The sequence below is a fragment of the Panulirus ornatus genome, chromosome 68 (genome assembly GCF_036320965.1).
Source record: "Panulirus ornatus isolate Po-2019 chromosome 68, ASM3632096v1, whole genome shotgun sequence".
Classification (NCBI taxonomy): domain Eukaryota; kingdom Metazoa; phylum Arthropoda; class Malacostraca; order Decapoda; family Palinuridae; genus Panulirus; species Panulirus ornatus.
In genome coordinates this window covers 22,303,116-22,320,581 of record NC_092291.1, presented here as the reverse complement: position 1 = coordinate 22,320,581, position 17,466 = coordinate 22,303,116, and the positions used below count along the sequence as shown (strand labels likewise).

The following is a 17,466-nucleotide window of genomic DNA, read 5'->3' as shown; positions in this document are numbered from 1 at the left end:
TATAACTAGTTATCACCATAGAGATATCTTCTGAAAAACGCCATTGAGCCACAGTCTACTGATGGGTCCTGGCGGGTGAGCAGTTGCAACACTGTAAACCAGACACTGTTGGATGGTTTTGGACAGGGGAACAGGTTGATGGAATGATCACAAAGCCTCATTATTTCTGTACTAACCCAAGGCAACTGTTTCATGAATATATGTAGCGGGTACTGCGTGATAACTGAGATCATTTCAGATAATCAAAGTTGATATTTTTTCCTCTAGTTCTTTTCCGTTAATCACATATTTAATCATGATGGTAAAAGATTTTGGTTTTTCTTTTGTTCTTTTTTTTTATGAAGCGAAGCAATTAATGTGACCTGAATAAGAAAGAAAACATTATTATTATTATTATCATCATTCCAGCCATAATAGCGTTTTGAAAAGTATTTCAAATTTTCCAACTGAGTTATTAATTACAATACATATGTACTCACCACACACACTCCTGTGAGGTTTTAGATCATCAAATAAACTTTTATTTACAGGCTTTCATTTCCTTTTATTTCATGTGTCTTTTTTTTTATGTCTCAATGCTACATCTTTCCATCAGGTTTATCATTCTTCTTCTTTTCCTCTTTCCCTTCCATCGGAGATGTAAATGAACATCACCCAAAACGGGCTCCGTCTAGTTGGTAACCACACGTTTCTCTCACACTCTCTCTCTCTCTCTCTCTCTCTCTCTCTCTCTCTCTCTCTCTCTCTCTCTCTCTCTCTCTCTCTCTCTCTCTCTCTCTCTCTCTATCTGTCTATCCATCTATCTATCTATCTATCTCTTATCTACCTGTTTCTGTCTACTTATCTATCTATCTATCAAGTGGGCCCGTCTTAATGACGCTGAAGCTCCTCCCTCACTGACGACCCCCCACTCGTTCGACTGAAATCTCATCTCAGTCTTCCCCAGGCGGGTTTCATGGCTCATCACCGCCACTTCGTCACATCCTTCCTTCCTCCGAATCACCGAGAGATTCACCTGAATCTACCGGTCATTCAAGACTCCAAATCTTCCTTTCGGGAGCCCTCATTTCACCGCTTGCACTTTGTGAAATCCTGTCGTTTAAAATCTCATTCCCATGCAAACGATGGGTTGAACCCTTCAGTCTCCAACGCCCTTCCCTTAATTCATCAGCTGCGACAATCCCTTCTAAGAACTTAATCAGTGTTCGTATCACCTTGCTTATCCTTATCACTCGTTTCAACACCGCTTCAATTTACTCTTTCCAAATTGTGTTCGCTTCGCTGTTCCACAGTATGTGTTGTCCAGTTGTTTTCACCCACCTGTCGCATACAGACTCCACACTTCTCAGATGCACCACCTCGCTCTTCTGTACGTGTTTGCGTGTGGTTTCCTCTCCATTCCTACTGGTCCAGACTCCCTCACTGACGCATATAATTCCAGAGTCAGCACGAACAGCAGAGGTATACCATCAGTATACTGCATCATTAATACTTTGAACTCCCTTTCTACGTCATCCATCCAATATTTCCATTTACGATTCTCCATCCACACATGGTCATTTCTATTCCTCTTCCTCCTACATTCCTTGATTCACAATTTTTCCTCTAAACTACACCACTCCACAAACACTCTACCTTCATCCATATGCCTCTACCCACAATCCTACCTATCCATTACCCTAAAGATGAGACATTAGATTCGTTCCAACCCTCACTGTATGCATCTAGCAACCACAGCTAACCTCTGCATGGCTCCTACTGTTTACATGTAATTACCAGCCGAATTCCTCATATCCCCCTGACATACGCTCGTTCGTTTTCATCTCAACCTCTCATGACTTATGATGATCTTCATTTCCTGCCATGTTCCCTCTCCTACGTTTACTCCCTCCTACGATCCAGGGCATTTTTTCCTGGGAAGACTGCAAAGGCAATCAGCGTTGTATACACAACCTTTCCCCTTGATATTAGGAACCTGTCTGCTCACAGGGAATTTTAACTCTTGTAATTTCTGATCCAATCTGTTTCCAGCGCAGCACTCATCGCCCTCACAAAGTCCCAGACACTCCTCACCCTACTCCATCTTTACGTCGCTGCTTTAGCACTGTAGCATTACTATGGTAGACCTCCAGCTTTTTTTCTCTTTCCGCCTCCGACACACGCGTCAACCCATGTCTCTAGGACGAAGCGGAGGCAGTAATTCTTCGAGTAAAGTCTCCTGGTAAGTCTGTCACTTTATAAGGACGTTGGCCCATACATCCACTGTAGGTCCTTTCTGCTTGCACTGCACTCCCTCTCTCCCTCTATAGCCATCAACATTTTTCGTCTGGATGCGAAAGAGGATGTTTCTGCCTTCCTCCCTCATTACTCACGTTCATTTAACTTTGCAAAAATTAGAAAGGGGTAGCCTCTCGTTCCTCATCCTGTCCGATCCAAGAATGTCATGTCTATTATTCGGTTGTTCATTTTGTTTCCTGAATCTTCCCTCATTCGTTTTCCTTTCAAGATATTCGGTATTGCTCTATACAAATAGATGATCTATTTATTCCTTGAGGTTCAGACGCTCACCTTTTCGTCTCTTTTTTTTTTTCCGTCTTATATACCATGTCTTTAAGTTCCCTGGATACCTCACTATGTATTCCTACACGTGGTTAAGTTTAATACATTGACATTTTTGTCTTTTCATCGTGTATACTACGCCTTTAAGCTCCGTGGAAACCTCTCTAAGTACTCCTGTACTTGGTGAGTTTAGCTGAACCGCTATTCACATTTAGTTCCACAGCTCCAAAAGCTTAGGAGAGAGTAGAGCAGTGTTGACACCGTCACTCTCCATATAAAATGTAATGTTGTGTATCACATATCAGCAACACGTACGCATTCGTGTGTTTGTGATAGTAGACGGCTTTCGTGTGTATCGTCTTCATAACCTTCGACGAAATAGATCTCGTATTTTCATCAAATACTTTGCTAAAGTAAAGTTTGTGTTCATCCTCCTTCGTTTTCAAATCCAAATCCAGATTTTTAAGTCTCTCATTTATACGTAATAGCTAATATCTCCCGGCTCTTCTAATCATCCTCAAAGATGTTCTTCCTAGGCCTTCTAATCATCCTTAGGAGCATAGCTCCCAGCTCCTCCCTCATCATTCTGAGGAACATGCCTCCTAACATCTCTTTATCATCCTCCTCACAGCTTCTCTCCCAGTTCCTCCAGCCATACTCAGCAACATTCCTCTCAGCTCCTGTAATTATCCAGATCAACATCCCTCCCAGCTCCCTCAAACCAAAAACATCCCTCCCTCCCTCCCTCCCTCCCAGCTCTTCTAATCAACCTGAGCAACACATCCCTCCCGCCTCCCTTAATCATCCTACTGTTGACCTCGTAACTCCTCGAAATTCATCTCAGTCACATTGCTCTATTTTCTCTCTCTCTCTCTCTCTCTCTCTCTCTCTCTCTCTCTCTCTCTCTCTCTCTCTCTCTCTCTCTCTCTCTCTCTCTCTCTCTCTCTCTCTCTCTCACCTCAGCTTGTTCCCTTGTCATCAGGTAGTGCGTCCCTAATTATAGTCCACACACTTGGCTGACTCCCATTTTCGCCCTGGCTCTCCCTCTCCCCCCATTAAAAAACAAAAGAATTGACAGTGTTCTAACCTTTCACTTCTTTATGTCCACCTCCACAACTTTATCATCCCTCCCCCCTACCCCCCCAAACCCACTCCTCGCTGACCTACTTCCTTAATTATATTGGAACTTGACTTTTCTCCTTTTTTTTTTCCCCCGCCATCTATTTTTCGGCCCTATTTTTTTTTTTCCTCCCCCTCCTTGTCCAGCAGGTTGGTCGTGGAAGGGAGTGGCACACCAACACGCGCACCTGCTGAGCGTCCCCTGTTATTTCTCTTCAGAGTCTCCCCTTAGTCGTCTCAATTCTCCTCCGTTACGCTAATTAGCATTCACGTAAAAGAAACGCCTAGACCCCAGCAGAATATTAGTTTTTTTTTCTTTTCTCTTAATGGATGTTTATTTCCTGGAACCCCTCAACCACCACCACAACTACCACAACCACCACAATTGCCACCACTACCACCACTACCACTGCCGCTGCCCTGAGGAGACGAAAGCCTCCTTAATCTGGTTTACTGTGCGTGGGCTCCAGAGACCTACAAACTTTTCCTCCTTTTCATTTTCATTTTTGATCTCCTTTTCTTTCTTAACGTTGTTACTTTTCTTCTTCTCAATTGGTTTAAACTTCACGTTAGCTTTCATTTCTATCCTTACGGATTCTCGAGATTTCTCCTCCTTTCCTCATTTCTTTTTTTCCCCCCACAAATACTACCAGAACATGGTTAGCAGAGTAACACAGCCCAGTCTGGGTTGTCTTCGTTGAAGGACAGGGAATGGATGTGAGCAAATGCGGCCTTTCTTCTGTTCCCGGCGTCTCCTCGCTTAACAAGGGAAACGGCAATCAAGTATGGAAAAAAGATTGATTATATTATATATTATACATTATATTATCATATATTATATATATTATAAGTTTATGATACGCTCGTTGTCTGTCTTGGACAATCGCATGTTTACCAACTGGGGTCCTAGGTACGTCTTTTCGTTGTATATCAACAGACTGTTATATTTCTCTCTTGTGTCTCCCCTGATGATGTGATTATTACACGAAAGTGCACTTGGGAACTTTTCGTGTTTCACTTTCTCCGTGGACTCATAGGAATATCTTGATCACGCGCAAAATTTTGATCCTTTCCAATATATATATATATATATATATATATATATATATAGAAGTGAAATCGCACTTCAGCAGTAGCTCATAAAATCTTATTTAACTTGTAATTTCTCTCTACGTGTGGCTCGTGGAGACAATCCACCTCATCAGGCGCCAGTACTTAACAAAGTTATTCAAATCCCAACATCGCACTTGAGTCCCGCCGTCCAGCACCAATCAGTACAGACCAACCACTGTCTGCTTTGGTCTGGCAGTAACCGCTGAAAGCGAGAGTGATACATAAATCTAAAGTCAGAAGACGGGGCAACACAAGTGTAAACCTGTCTCCCCGTATTGTACAAATACTAACCACAAATAGCGCTCACACACACACACACACACACACACACACACACACACACACACACACACACACACAAAAGCACACCAGAAAAGGATACGCATAACCCTGTTATTGTCTCCGCCTGGCAAACTTATGGAACGGACGAAACACAAACGTATGCAAATCGGTGTGGGCCAGAGTGCTCACAGGGCCGGGGTATTTTGTATATTGTCTCGAACGGGAAGTACTAAATTTTCGAATGTCGACGAAGGTTGTATAGATTATCAGAGTAATAAAAGGCAAAGTGCGGAGAGAATTTGTAGTTAAGTGAACCTATAATGGAGAGAGATTAAAGGTTCGTGTAGTTATGAAAGACATCATGTCGTGGGAGGTTGTAGGTTAATGGAGTAATATGAGATGATTTTTCGAAAGAGTTTGTAAGTGGCGGAACTAAATAAAGGCATGGGGGTAGATAGAGGTTCTTATCACTGAAACATTTAAAAGAGGAACGTCGACAGAGGTGGTCGATTTTCTGCTAATAAAAGACAAATGTCGAGAGATGAGACTCGGGTTCGACAGAGGTGGTCGATTTTCTGCTATTAAAAGACACAAATATCGAGAGATGAGACTCGGGTTCGACAGAAAATGTACATAACTGAAGTGTTAAAAGCTAGTATGAGTATGGTATGCATTAGTGTACCAAGTTTCATATCTATCATCAGCCACAGGCCATGAAACCAGAACCCGTACCATAATTGAAGCAAACCGAATCGTAAAAATCTATTCTTTTGATTTCAATACGATGGTCAGCAAACCTCATAAAGAGAGCAGTTCTACAAGTCGACTATTCCAATCCTCACTAATAACAACGTAGAATCATAAAGAAAATGATCAAAAAGTCTAGCCAGTATTGTACAGAGATATAAAGCCAGGATGGAAGACCCCGAGTGGCATCTGTGAAAGATAATGTTCAGAACTTGTGTAGTAAAAGTTATGATGGTTAGGTCACTTTGGAATGCTGTGAATAAAGTTGATAAAACTACTCTCAGAATCTCGATTAAAAGTCAGCAGCACGTATTCAAGTCTCCATATTATTCTTTTTTTATTCTTGAATTTCTTAAAAGAACCTAATCGGTGCCCATTACACAGACCCTCATAAATGGTCTATTTACATTTTTCGCAGTTATCAGTGAGGAAAACCTTGATCCACATATCAGAATAAAAAAAAAAAGAGCATCGATGCTTACGAGTATAAACGATGAAATGTAAACCAACATATTCCAACCGGACTAAACACACGATAGAACCATTTCCCAGCAACACAGTCACCAATCTCTATGAAGAAGCACAGCATTTGTCCAGACATACGTCACCGATATTAAAAACCCGACGCATCAAATCACCAAATTTTTTTTTTTTGGCACGTTTTACGTTTTGACGTATGATACGGATTCTGGCTTAATGACCTTTAATTGCTGAGACCCATGGAAACCAGCGATATACATGCAGCTACCACATATGTACAACATTCATGCAGCTATCACATATGTACAACATTCATCCATATAACTATTATTTCTATATAGCATTCACGAATTCGTAAAAACTGCATCTATATTGACAGACCCTTTGGACTAATGAACACCATTCTGTTCTAGAGAAAAGAAACATTTCTTCTATACTGACAAAGACCATCGTTACACCAGACACCAGACTCTCTACTGACAACACCATTTATACTAATAAGTACCGTCTATATTGACATATTACGCTTACAAGAACCATCTATGCTGATAAGGGCAAGCTGTATAGACAGTTATCTCACACAAGCACCATCTGTATAGATAAAACACCATCTATAAAGACAAAACTCCTTCTTTCCTTAAGAACATCAATGTATTGTTTCAGACACCATCCTGCATTCGCAAACTCCAATCTGTGCGAGGGAAACACCAATCCGTCCTTGTACACACCAAGCGCATATCGGCAAACAGCAGTCTACGTCGGCAGTCATCATTCTACACTGGCATACACCTGAGCTAGCGAAGGGTCAAACTGTACCTTACAAACACTGTCTGTACAACAAACACAAGCTGGACCAAGACGCCTACTTACTGACGAACACGCCTCTGCACCGACGAATGCCCAGTATATACATACACAAACACCATCTGCGTAACCAAAACTGTACAGAAAAAACACACCGTTCGTGTAGATAAACGCCAGAGTGTACTGACAACCACTGACAGACAAGCGTCCTCTGTACTGGCATACGCCAACATGCACAGACACCATCTGAGGAAGTCACACCACAATATCTTAACAGACACTTTTGGGTAGTGGCTCTCACGCCATTGTACGGTGACGTAAAAGGTAACATTTAAACAAAAAAGAAAGTAAAGTTTTGTAAACTCAAAAGACTATTGTGGTGAGGGAGAGAAGTCATAGATTAGCAACGGACCTTTGACGAACCTGAGCACGTAGGAGAGAGAATGTTATTCATTACTCCAGAAACACAAGTTGTGTGGTTAAGAGTTAACAGCCATTAAGCCCACATTTTGCTCGCATCATCACCCATGTAAAACATTAAACTTTCCCCTTCTTTCCTCTCCTCTCTCTCTCTCTCTCTCTCTCTCTCTCTCTCTCTCTCTCTCTCTCTCTCTCTCTCTCTCTCTCTCTCTCTCTCTCTCTCTCTCTCTCTCTTACCAGCACCACTGTGAAATAACATCCTTTCTTCCCTCAACCCCCCCCACCCCCGGCATCAACACCACTGTCAAAGAGCATATAGCATTAACCTTGCACTTATGTGATATTAGCCCCACTGTGAAAGGACATTTAAGTCAGATTTACAGTGGTGTGGCAGCAACACTTCCGTTGATAGATAGCATTAGTCTTTCACATTTGTGGTACTAGCCCCACTGGGAAAGAACATTAAAGCCAGATTTCCAGTGGTGTGGTAGCAACACCACCGCGAGACCACAGAAACCACGCCCGTTCTCTGTCAACACTGAATGACCTACATAACACAATACCTTGTCAGATTCTCCATTTACGAAATATGAATAAATTTCACCCATCAAAAGAGTCTCGTGTTTGCATTGCGCTCTGGTCCCCATGAAATTCATGGTAAAAAAAAAAAAAAAAAATGAATAGGGAAAGGAAAAATACAAACAATGGTTGGATTGTTTTCGGGATGTTATAAAAGAAATTTCGTTTGGGGGGGGAGGCTACTGTGAACAGCCAGGGTCAGCCCCTGTAGCAATAGGCACGAACACGGACCCTCCTCCCCCTCGCTTGAAGGTCACACACAAGTCGAGGTCACGAACACTAGCTACGGACTAGGCCATCACTTGAAGGTCACACACAAGTCGAGGTCACGAACACTAGCTACGGACTAGGCCATCGCTTGAAGGTCACACACAAGTCGAGGTCACGAACACTAGCTACGGACTAGGCCATCGCTTGAAGGTCACACACAAGTCGAGGTCACGAACACTAGCTACGGACTAGGCCATCGCTTGAAGGTCACACACAAGTCGAGGTCACGAACACTAGCTACGGACTAGGCCATCGCTTGAAGGTCACACACAAATCGAGGTCACGAACACTAGCTACGGACTAGGCCATCGCTTGAAGGTCACACACAAGTCGAGGTCACGAACACTAGCTACGGACTAGGCCATCGCTTGAAGGTCACACACACAAAGTCGAGGAACTCACTTGCCACGGACACGAACGCGCGCTTGAAATCAAGTCACGGACACTAGTAAGCTACCCTTGCTTGAAGGTTACGGACACGAACCCTCACTTGTTGTTGGGGGGTTTACGGACGTGACCCTCCTCCGCTGTGGGTTAGGAGTCACGGACACTTAAACATGGACACTGCCTGCGCTCTATGGTTATAGGTCATGGACTACGGCTTGGACCTCTAACCTTGCTGGAGACTGAACAATCATGAACGCGACCCTTTACTGAAGATTACGGATCACGGACCGTAAGTCACGAACCCCATGGTTACGGACGGTGAATACCCTCGCTGGAGGTCAAAGGTCGTAAACCATAGTCGCTAGAGGTCAGAGGGTCACAGACCCTTATCCCCACACACACACACACACACACACACACACACACAGTCTACTTCGTATCAACCCGTCAGCAACACGATCTACGTATGTGTTTCTTCCTCGTAACTCATTTTTAAGAACTGGTCGGCATCATCGGGATCAAGGATTATAACAGACTGATGGATTACTTTCGTCTTAGCTTGTGGGTATGGTTTAATACGTGGTAGAATACAGTGAAGTGCGCCCGAGTGATGCCTGCTTTGGATTGCATTTGAGATCCTGATGGCGTACTTGCACCTCTGCTTGTGTGAGTATGGACTGGTGTGTGGTATAAGACAAAGAAATGCAACCAAGTGATGGATCGAGCGTGCCTCGAGTTGTTTTGGAGAAATTAAAAGCCAGAACATTGTCTGGAAAACAAAAAAAATAGAATTTTAAGTTCACGATTATGAGTTCATCTTTCTAACATTTTTTTTTTCTAAACTCCCGTGACATTTGATCGTGACGCGTTGTCCTTCAGTATCTTTTACGAGTTTTACGCCTCCCTCAGCGCAGAACTTTATTCCTATCCTGAAAAAAAAAGTATTCATACTCATTGGAGACAAAGAGCTGAAGCCAATCTAAGAGGCGTGTGTATCATCTAATATGCTTTATGTTCCGTAAGTCCTGATTGTAGATACACTGAGCGATAGATGGACGAATGGCTTTCAAAGACATTCATTTTTAACGCTACTTCAAGCGATTTTCGTAAGTGACTTTGCAGGATGTATATGTCGTCAGTCTAAGAGTGAGTGATGTATCTAATGCCACTCTAAGTAATGTATATAGTTTAGATGAAAAGAGGTGTATACTTACGCCACCCAGAGTGATGTATAAGGGTTGCTTTAAAAGATGTGTATACTTAACGACAATCTAGATTATATATATCGAGTGACTTTGAGAGATGTATATGATACCAATCTAAGTAACGTATACGAGTTATCAGGGAAGATGTATATACGAACGCCATTCTAAGTTATCCCCTTTTGATCTCCGCGTGATACATATTGGTCTAAAAAGATCCTTATCTTGTTATCACCTGGGGACTGATCCTGGTCTTGTTATCACCTGGGGACTGATCCTGTTGTCACCTGGGGACTGATCCTGGTCTTGTTGTCACCTGGGGACTGATCCTGTTGTCACCTGGGGACTGATCCTGTTGTCACCTGGGGACTGATGTGAGGAGAGTGAGATGGTCTCCTGGCTTCGTAATGCCCCAGATTTGTACAAGTTCTGAAGACTTCTTGGCTTATGGAGGAGTGACTCCCCTGCCTCTGGCATCACTCCACTCCCTGGGGTGTCTGTGGCTCCTGTTGTTGTTGTTGTTGTTGTTGTTGTTGTTGTTGTTGTTGTTGTTGCTGTTGTTGTTGTTGTTGCTGTTGTTGTTGTTGTTGTTGTCGTTGTTGCTGTTGTTGTTGTTGTTGTTGTTGTTGCTGTTGTTGTTGTTGCTGTTGTTGTTGTTGTTGTTGTTGTTGTTGTTTCTGTTGTTGTTGCTGTTGTAGTTGTTTCTGTTGTTGTTGCTGTTGTTGTTGTTGCTGTTGTTGTTGTTGTTGCTGTTGTTGTTGTTGTTGTTGTGGGTTGAGGTTTGTGGTGGTTCTCTCCTGTTGTTGTCGTTGTGGTTGTTGCTGTCGTCGTTGTTTTTGCTGTTGTTGTTGGTGGTGTTGTTGTTGCTTCTACTGTTGTTATTGTTCGTGTTGTTGTTGTTGTTGTTGTGATTGTTGTTGTTGTTGTTGTGCTGTTCGTGTTGTTGTTGGTGGTTGTGGTGCTTCTACTGCTGTTGCTCATGCTGTTGTTGTTGTTGTTGTTGTTTGTTTGTTGTTGTTGCTGTTGTTGTTGTCAGTGATGGTGGTGGAAGATACTGTTATCCATAGTGTCGTTGTCAGTCGTGTTGTTCACTATAATGGGTTAGTCTAGCTAGAGTCTCTTGTGTTGTCAGTAATCGTCTCCAGGTGTCTTGGTGGCAGACACCAGCCAGTCTTTACGTGTCTTATATCTTTCTTCCGGGGCAAAACAGTGGCATGCGCTCCATCACTGTAGCCCGCTGCTTATTGGTGACGTCACGCGATGAAGTCATTTGAAATCGACCGGTCGTAGTACGCCACTTACAGCGGCGTCGAGGTGTGTGTGTGTGTGTGTGTGCGTATTTGCGTGTGTGTATGTGTTCAACCAGGAGGGCAAAAAGTAGCGGCAAAGGAGCCGTGACTAGCTATTCTCTGGATCCCGGATAGATGAAGATCGTCCATACGTCACGTACAGTCATGAACCAGTGCACCTTTACATGAAGGGTTAGATCTCCTCGTCCTGTACGGATTATGAGCCAATCTAGGATTGTGAGTCTTCTGTCTCTCAGAGGTCACACAGACCTTCATCACATGATGTGAACTACTTTGACTCTGTTATATAACCGTGAACGATTTATAGCCTTGTTTCTGTAGATATGCGATTCCAGCCATGGGATTTCGAACCAATTCATCGCTGACTATATATTTTGAGCTATTTGATTCTATTTAATGACTTTATAAATGAAAGATGAAAATAGGATTGTGAATTATTTGATCCCATTACGTAAAAACATGAATGATTCATTAATTCGTAAAGCATTATCATAATCAGTTTACCTGCAATTCAGATTTTGAACCATACGATCTTCATTGTCTGAATATGAACCATCCGAACCGTAATGCATGGCTACGAACCATACGGTATCTGATGAATATTTCTGAGCCAATTAATCGTAAATGATTCGAATCCCCTAAAGGTAATTGAACAGTTTCGTTTCATACATTTACAAAAGAGAAATAACGAATCATAGGATCCTTAGTGGTTAAGTGTAAGTTTGGAAACCATACGAACCCATAATCAGGACTGAACACTATCTAATCTATAAACTGCCATATTGTAGTAAGCCTTGTTGTGGCCAAGTTCGTGCGCATCAATGAGCAAGGGACAGACTGAGCGATTTATAAGTTCTAACAGAAACTTGATGAAAAACATCGTCAAATACCATTAGAATACAGGAGTTATGGACGATCCAATGTATAACCAACATTCATGAGAAAATGTGTTGCTACTGTTGCTAGTTAATACTATCCCTACTGCTACTACAACTGTTACTGCAGCTGCTGTTGTTACTGCAGTTGCTGTGTCTGGCTTCGCTACCGTCGCCTTCTTCCCCAACATTCCCGATCCCACTGCACAGAAAATGAGCATTTGTACATTTGATAGCAGTTGAAGCGATGAGTCCTCACGTGTGTAAGACTCCTTCTCCATATTATGCAAGTAGTTGATTACACACACACACACACACACACACACACACACGACTGCAGAACTCTTTCCCCAAAAGGTAGAAGTAGGTATTTGTACGTACACATATATCATCTCATATACATACATGGAAAGGCACATACTTACAATTGCGAATGCAAGTTGATCTCAATTAGCCTATGTTATGAATTCATTTTGCATATATTCACCAAATTTCAGCTGGTCTTTCCGAAGGTTCATGTACCTGAAGACAGCAGAAAACATCCTCATACCTCTGTGAGGAAGAGAAATATTGCATGAACCCAAAAAACTATTAAAAAGAAATCCCGTTGAAGTCTAGGAAGGATGGAAGTGTTGCACGATCCCCCACAGTCTCCCAAAATATACAGTTGAAGTCTAGGAAGAATAGAAGTATGGCATGATCCAAACATTCTGTAAAAAATTCAAGGGTGGGAAGGTTCGGAATATTGTAGGATCCCCAACAAGCTATAAAAACAAAGCCATCCAGTTAAGGTCTAAGAAGATTGAAAACGTGCAGGAAGAAAGAAAACATTTCGGGACTACCATCATCCGAACGACTGCTGGCAACTGAAATCACTTACTTTGTCCGAATGCTACACCGTGGCTCCCGTAAGTCAAGGCAACATGCTGTGCCACCACTAATCATTTCAGAAGTTATAATGAAGGCTAAAGTTTCTAAGATGTAAGACCGTATAAATGAATTTATCCTTTTTTTTCTCTCTTAAGATTTTGCTAAGATTAGTCGATGGGGAGAAGTTGTGTGAGGACTTGGTGAGGAGGAAGTTGATGTCGGTGGGCGAGTTTCGCCCCAGATGACAAAGAGTTGCTAGTTATCGATGAATGTGTGTTGGTGGAAGGTTGGAGGAGCACGTGAGGACGGAGGGATATCACTCCCTGTGGATGAACTTGAGGGTAATTCTTACGTAAATGTTTAGATCCTGATGAATTAGTTGTAAGTGGATCCTATGCCGATGGTGTGCTTGTCCATGTCTTTTGTTTATGAGTGTGTGTGCATGTGTATGATTACTAGTTGTTACACTGTTTGATTGTTACGGGGAGAAAGTTATACACCTCTACTGCACCGTCTCCTAACCTTGCGTGTATATGTGACATTTTTTACTCCTGTGTATGTATGCACACATGTACACACCCTAGCTTAAGCCAGGCACACATTTATCGACCGATCTCGAGGGTAGGATGAATACATAGGGATGAATGTGGGCCGACAGGATTCTGCCATGCTTAGCTCAAGGACGGTGTGTGTGTGTGTGTGTGTGTGTGTGTGTGTGTGTTTATTTCACTAATTTCAATATTTGTTAATTTGTTATCTATATACATACAAGCACACCATCGAAATAACATGAAGGCTTAATGGCTTCCCACCTCCCACACACACGCACATATATCATCCCACCCAGAGATCTGTCTTGGCAACGCTATTACCATATTCCATCATTATCTTCCGCAGGGGCGTGGGGTGTGTGCTGGTCTGAGCGTGGGTGTGGTTTAGGCAGCGAGGAACGAACGGTGTGGTGTGGTGACATCCAGGGCCGCCCACTCCCACCCACACTCTGTCGACACCAGGAGAGGCCGCCCAACTCCCGCACCTGCTACGCTGCCTGTTCAGGTAAGGGACACTTCCTTTTGTAACATCAGCGTGTACTTCTGAAGCAAAGGATTCGTATATTCTTGTGTTTACGACGAAGGACGTCCTCCTCGTCGTGAATTGGGAGTACCTATGTTTGTCGTAAACGGGATCCGATGCGCGATTGTCTTATGATTCTCGTCCTCGTACATTTTGTTACCGAGCGTTAACAGGATTTAACCCTACTCTCAAATATATCCCAAGTGGATCACAAGTGAATTGGTGAATAAGGACCTAAATTGGTCGATGAGACGAGAAACATGAGTTAGTCACTCAAAAATATAGTGGAAATATACGCTCCAAGTGAGAATCGGACCGTCAACAATGGAATCTGGTACTGTACGGACCGAGCAGCGAGATAAACGATAACTGACACAAGATCAAACTTCGCTTAGGACTAATGGACGCTTATGACGTGCGTGACGACGAAAGGTTCCGAGAGGGGGGCAAAAAAAATATGTTGGGATAGAAATGAAAATGTCTAGCCTGGGACGCCCCTGGACCCTGAGGAATTATTTACTCCCACTGGCCGGAGAGGCTTGACAGGTGGTGGGGGCCGCTCCTTGTAGGGTAGATGCTCCCAGCACGATGAGGTACTGTTGTGGTGCTCAGTCCCCTCCGGCTCGTACAGGGGACAACGTACTGCATACCTGCTGGACTTGATTAAACTTCATGTTGTCCAGGTTAGATTTTCGTCTCCTCTATCCTTGGTCCTCCTACTGCTTCTCTTCTTCCCCCTCCTCCTCCTCATCCTCCCCTGCCTCTTCCACCTCTTCCTCTTCCTTATTTTCCTCTTCCTCCTCCTCCTCCTCATCCTCATCCTCCTCTTCCTCCTCCGCCTCTTCCTCGTCTTCTTCTTCCTTATCTTCCTCCTCCTCCTCCTCCTCTTCCTCCTCCACCTCCTTCTCCTCCTCCTCCTCCTCTTCTTTTCAGTGGGGGGAAAATGTTGGTAGCTTTGCTTGAATGAAATAGAATATTCATATGTTTATGTGTTGCTGCTGCGAGTTTCCAATATAACATTAGTAAAACTTGTAGTTTTCTGCCTCTTTATATAACCTGTTAAGATTTACTTTCCTGAGCAAACAAGGAAAAAAAGTTTTTTATCCGTTTTTTTTTTCTTTTCTTTAACCCAGCCAGGTTTCGGTTAAGGTAGAAATTACCGTCGTGTGATATACGCACACTTTGTTGTCGGTTAATAAGGTTATCCCCTGACCAGGCGAGTGAAATCCGGATAACTAACCCGATAGATAAAATCTTCGGGAAAAAAATTTCATCATATCAAAAAAATTGTTTCGTGAGGGCTATTTTCTTTTCTTTCTGAAAATCATACACTTGTACAGACACGTGTAATACATGCATATGCATACGCGCAAATGATACATACACATATATACATATATGTATACATACAAACATACATTCAGAATGCACACAACATACATGAATTTAAATAGTTGAATGTATAGAGAGAAATGCTCAGTAGATGGGGCCCTACGAGTGTAAAATCCCTCCTCATACAGTAAGAATAAGTAGTAGTAATAGATTGGTAACGACATACATACATACATACATGCATACATACATACATACATACCCACATACATCACATACATACATACATCACATACATACAGCCTGTGTGTAAACAATTTACCACAGGATGCCTTGGATTCGACCTCCAGCCATTACCATTAATGGTGTAGTGTTGATATTCAGCTATTCTCAAAAGAGGCTGATCTCCCCCTCTCAGCCTCAGCTAAAGATAACTCTAGAGAAAATGTCACACGTTCACATTCTCTCATGTGCATGAGCAGCAGCCTGGTGACACAGACGTGGTATATAGTTTCTGTGTCCTGACGGCCTCTCTCTCCTACAGTTTATCAGCCCAAGGAATGAAGACTTTGGTGCAGGGTGAGGAAAAACGGGCCAAGGCAATTTTCCTCCCACCACGTAAATCAAGTTAATACTCATGAGCTTACCCAATTCTGGGACAAAATATTAGACGTCAAAATGACACATGAAGCTGAGAATATTTGCTCTCCATATTTCAGTCTCTTAGATCTCCAGCGAACACCATGTTTTGACTGTGAGGGTCTGTCCACTCCAAGGACCTCCATGATTTCTGTGAGAGTCTTGTCCACTCTGTTGGCGTACCGTTCTTATGCGATGCTGAGGCATCGCTACGGTAGAACTGTTATGCATTCTGTCGGAAGAAAAGCAGTCTTAAGCATCTGCTGCGCCTGAAACGACATTTCTAGTAACGATTGCGTTTGGTGTCTGTGAAACGAGGACGGATCAGGAGGTGGTCCCGGGTGAGGTTCGAAGTTCGTCGATGTGGTAGGATCAGGAGGTGGCCCCGGGTGAGGTCCGAAGTTCGTCGATGTGGTAGGATCAGGAGGTGGCCCCGGGTGAGGTCCGAAGTTCGTCGATGTGGTAGGATCAGGAGGTGGCCCCGGGTGAGGTCCGAAGTTCGTCGTTGTGGTAGGATCAGGAGGTGGCCCCGGGTGAGGTCCGAAGTTCGTCGATGTGGTAGGATCAGGAGGTGGCCCCGGGTGAGGTCCGAAGTTCGTCGTTGCCTCTTCATGTGTGTCTGGATTTTAAGTTTCACATATGACATTCTAATGTTCCTGAAGCATCCAGGATCACAGGCATATTGAGAGTGAATACTGCTGCTGCTCTCTGATTATCCTTAACACCTCAGGAAGGTGTTAAAGAGATCTTTTTGGGATTGGTGGGTGTAGCTTGATGGTGTCGGCCTTAATTGACCCCTAGCAGTTAAGAAGGTCTTATCACCCAAACAACCAGCCATCAAACTTGAGCGTCGTTGGTGAGTGTTGCTTGAAGATGGCGGTTTTTAATTGACCCCTAGCAGTTAACAAGGTCTACAGACCAAGCAACCAACCAAGGAACTCGAAGCGTCGTCCAACAAGGGTCATACATGTAAAGACCATAGTTGGTCTTTGTATCACGAAGGTCTTCAAAAGGAGTACCAGTCCTTGGTGATTAGTGGTTACAGAATGACGTTGACGGCTTGAATAACCTTGGCAGTCGTTAGCGCTGCCGCCGATGATTGTCTAACAAGCGTCAATAATGATTAAGAATTGAGACCACGTTGATGAGAGCGTCTGAGATGTGCTCAATTAGCGTGGTAAAGTTATCGTCTGGGTGATGATACACAGTCGTATTTTCTGAATAGCGCAACACATTTCGCTCTTGTTACCCAGTGTTACGTTGCCACGTGTGGCAGTCTTGTTAGCCAGCGTTACGTTGTCACGCTTGACAGTCTTGTTACTTAGTGTTACATCGTCATGTTTGACAGTCTTGTTACCTTGTGTTACGTTGTCATGCTTGGCAGTCTTGTTACCTTGTGTTACG

The 17,466-nt window shown here is 43.3% G+C and overlaps 1 protein-coding gene across 2 annotated transcripts in view; it reads left to right on the top strand.

Moving 5' to 3' along the window:
- Positions 1-17,466, top strand: part of LOC139747472 (thrombospondin type-1 domain-containing protein 7B-like) — a 752,245-nt gene that overhangs the window by 394,734 nt on the left and 340,045 nt on the right. For both annotated transcript variants that reach the window (XM_071659834.1, XM_071659835.1), the window contains one exon: positions 13,915-14,073. In XM_071659834.1, the coding sequence (XP_071515935.1) occupies positions 13,915-14,073 (159 nt within the window). The remainder of the gene's footprint in view (positions 1-13,914; positions 14,074-17,466) is intronic.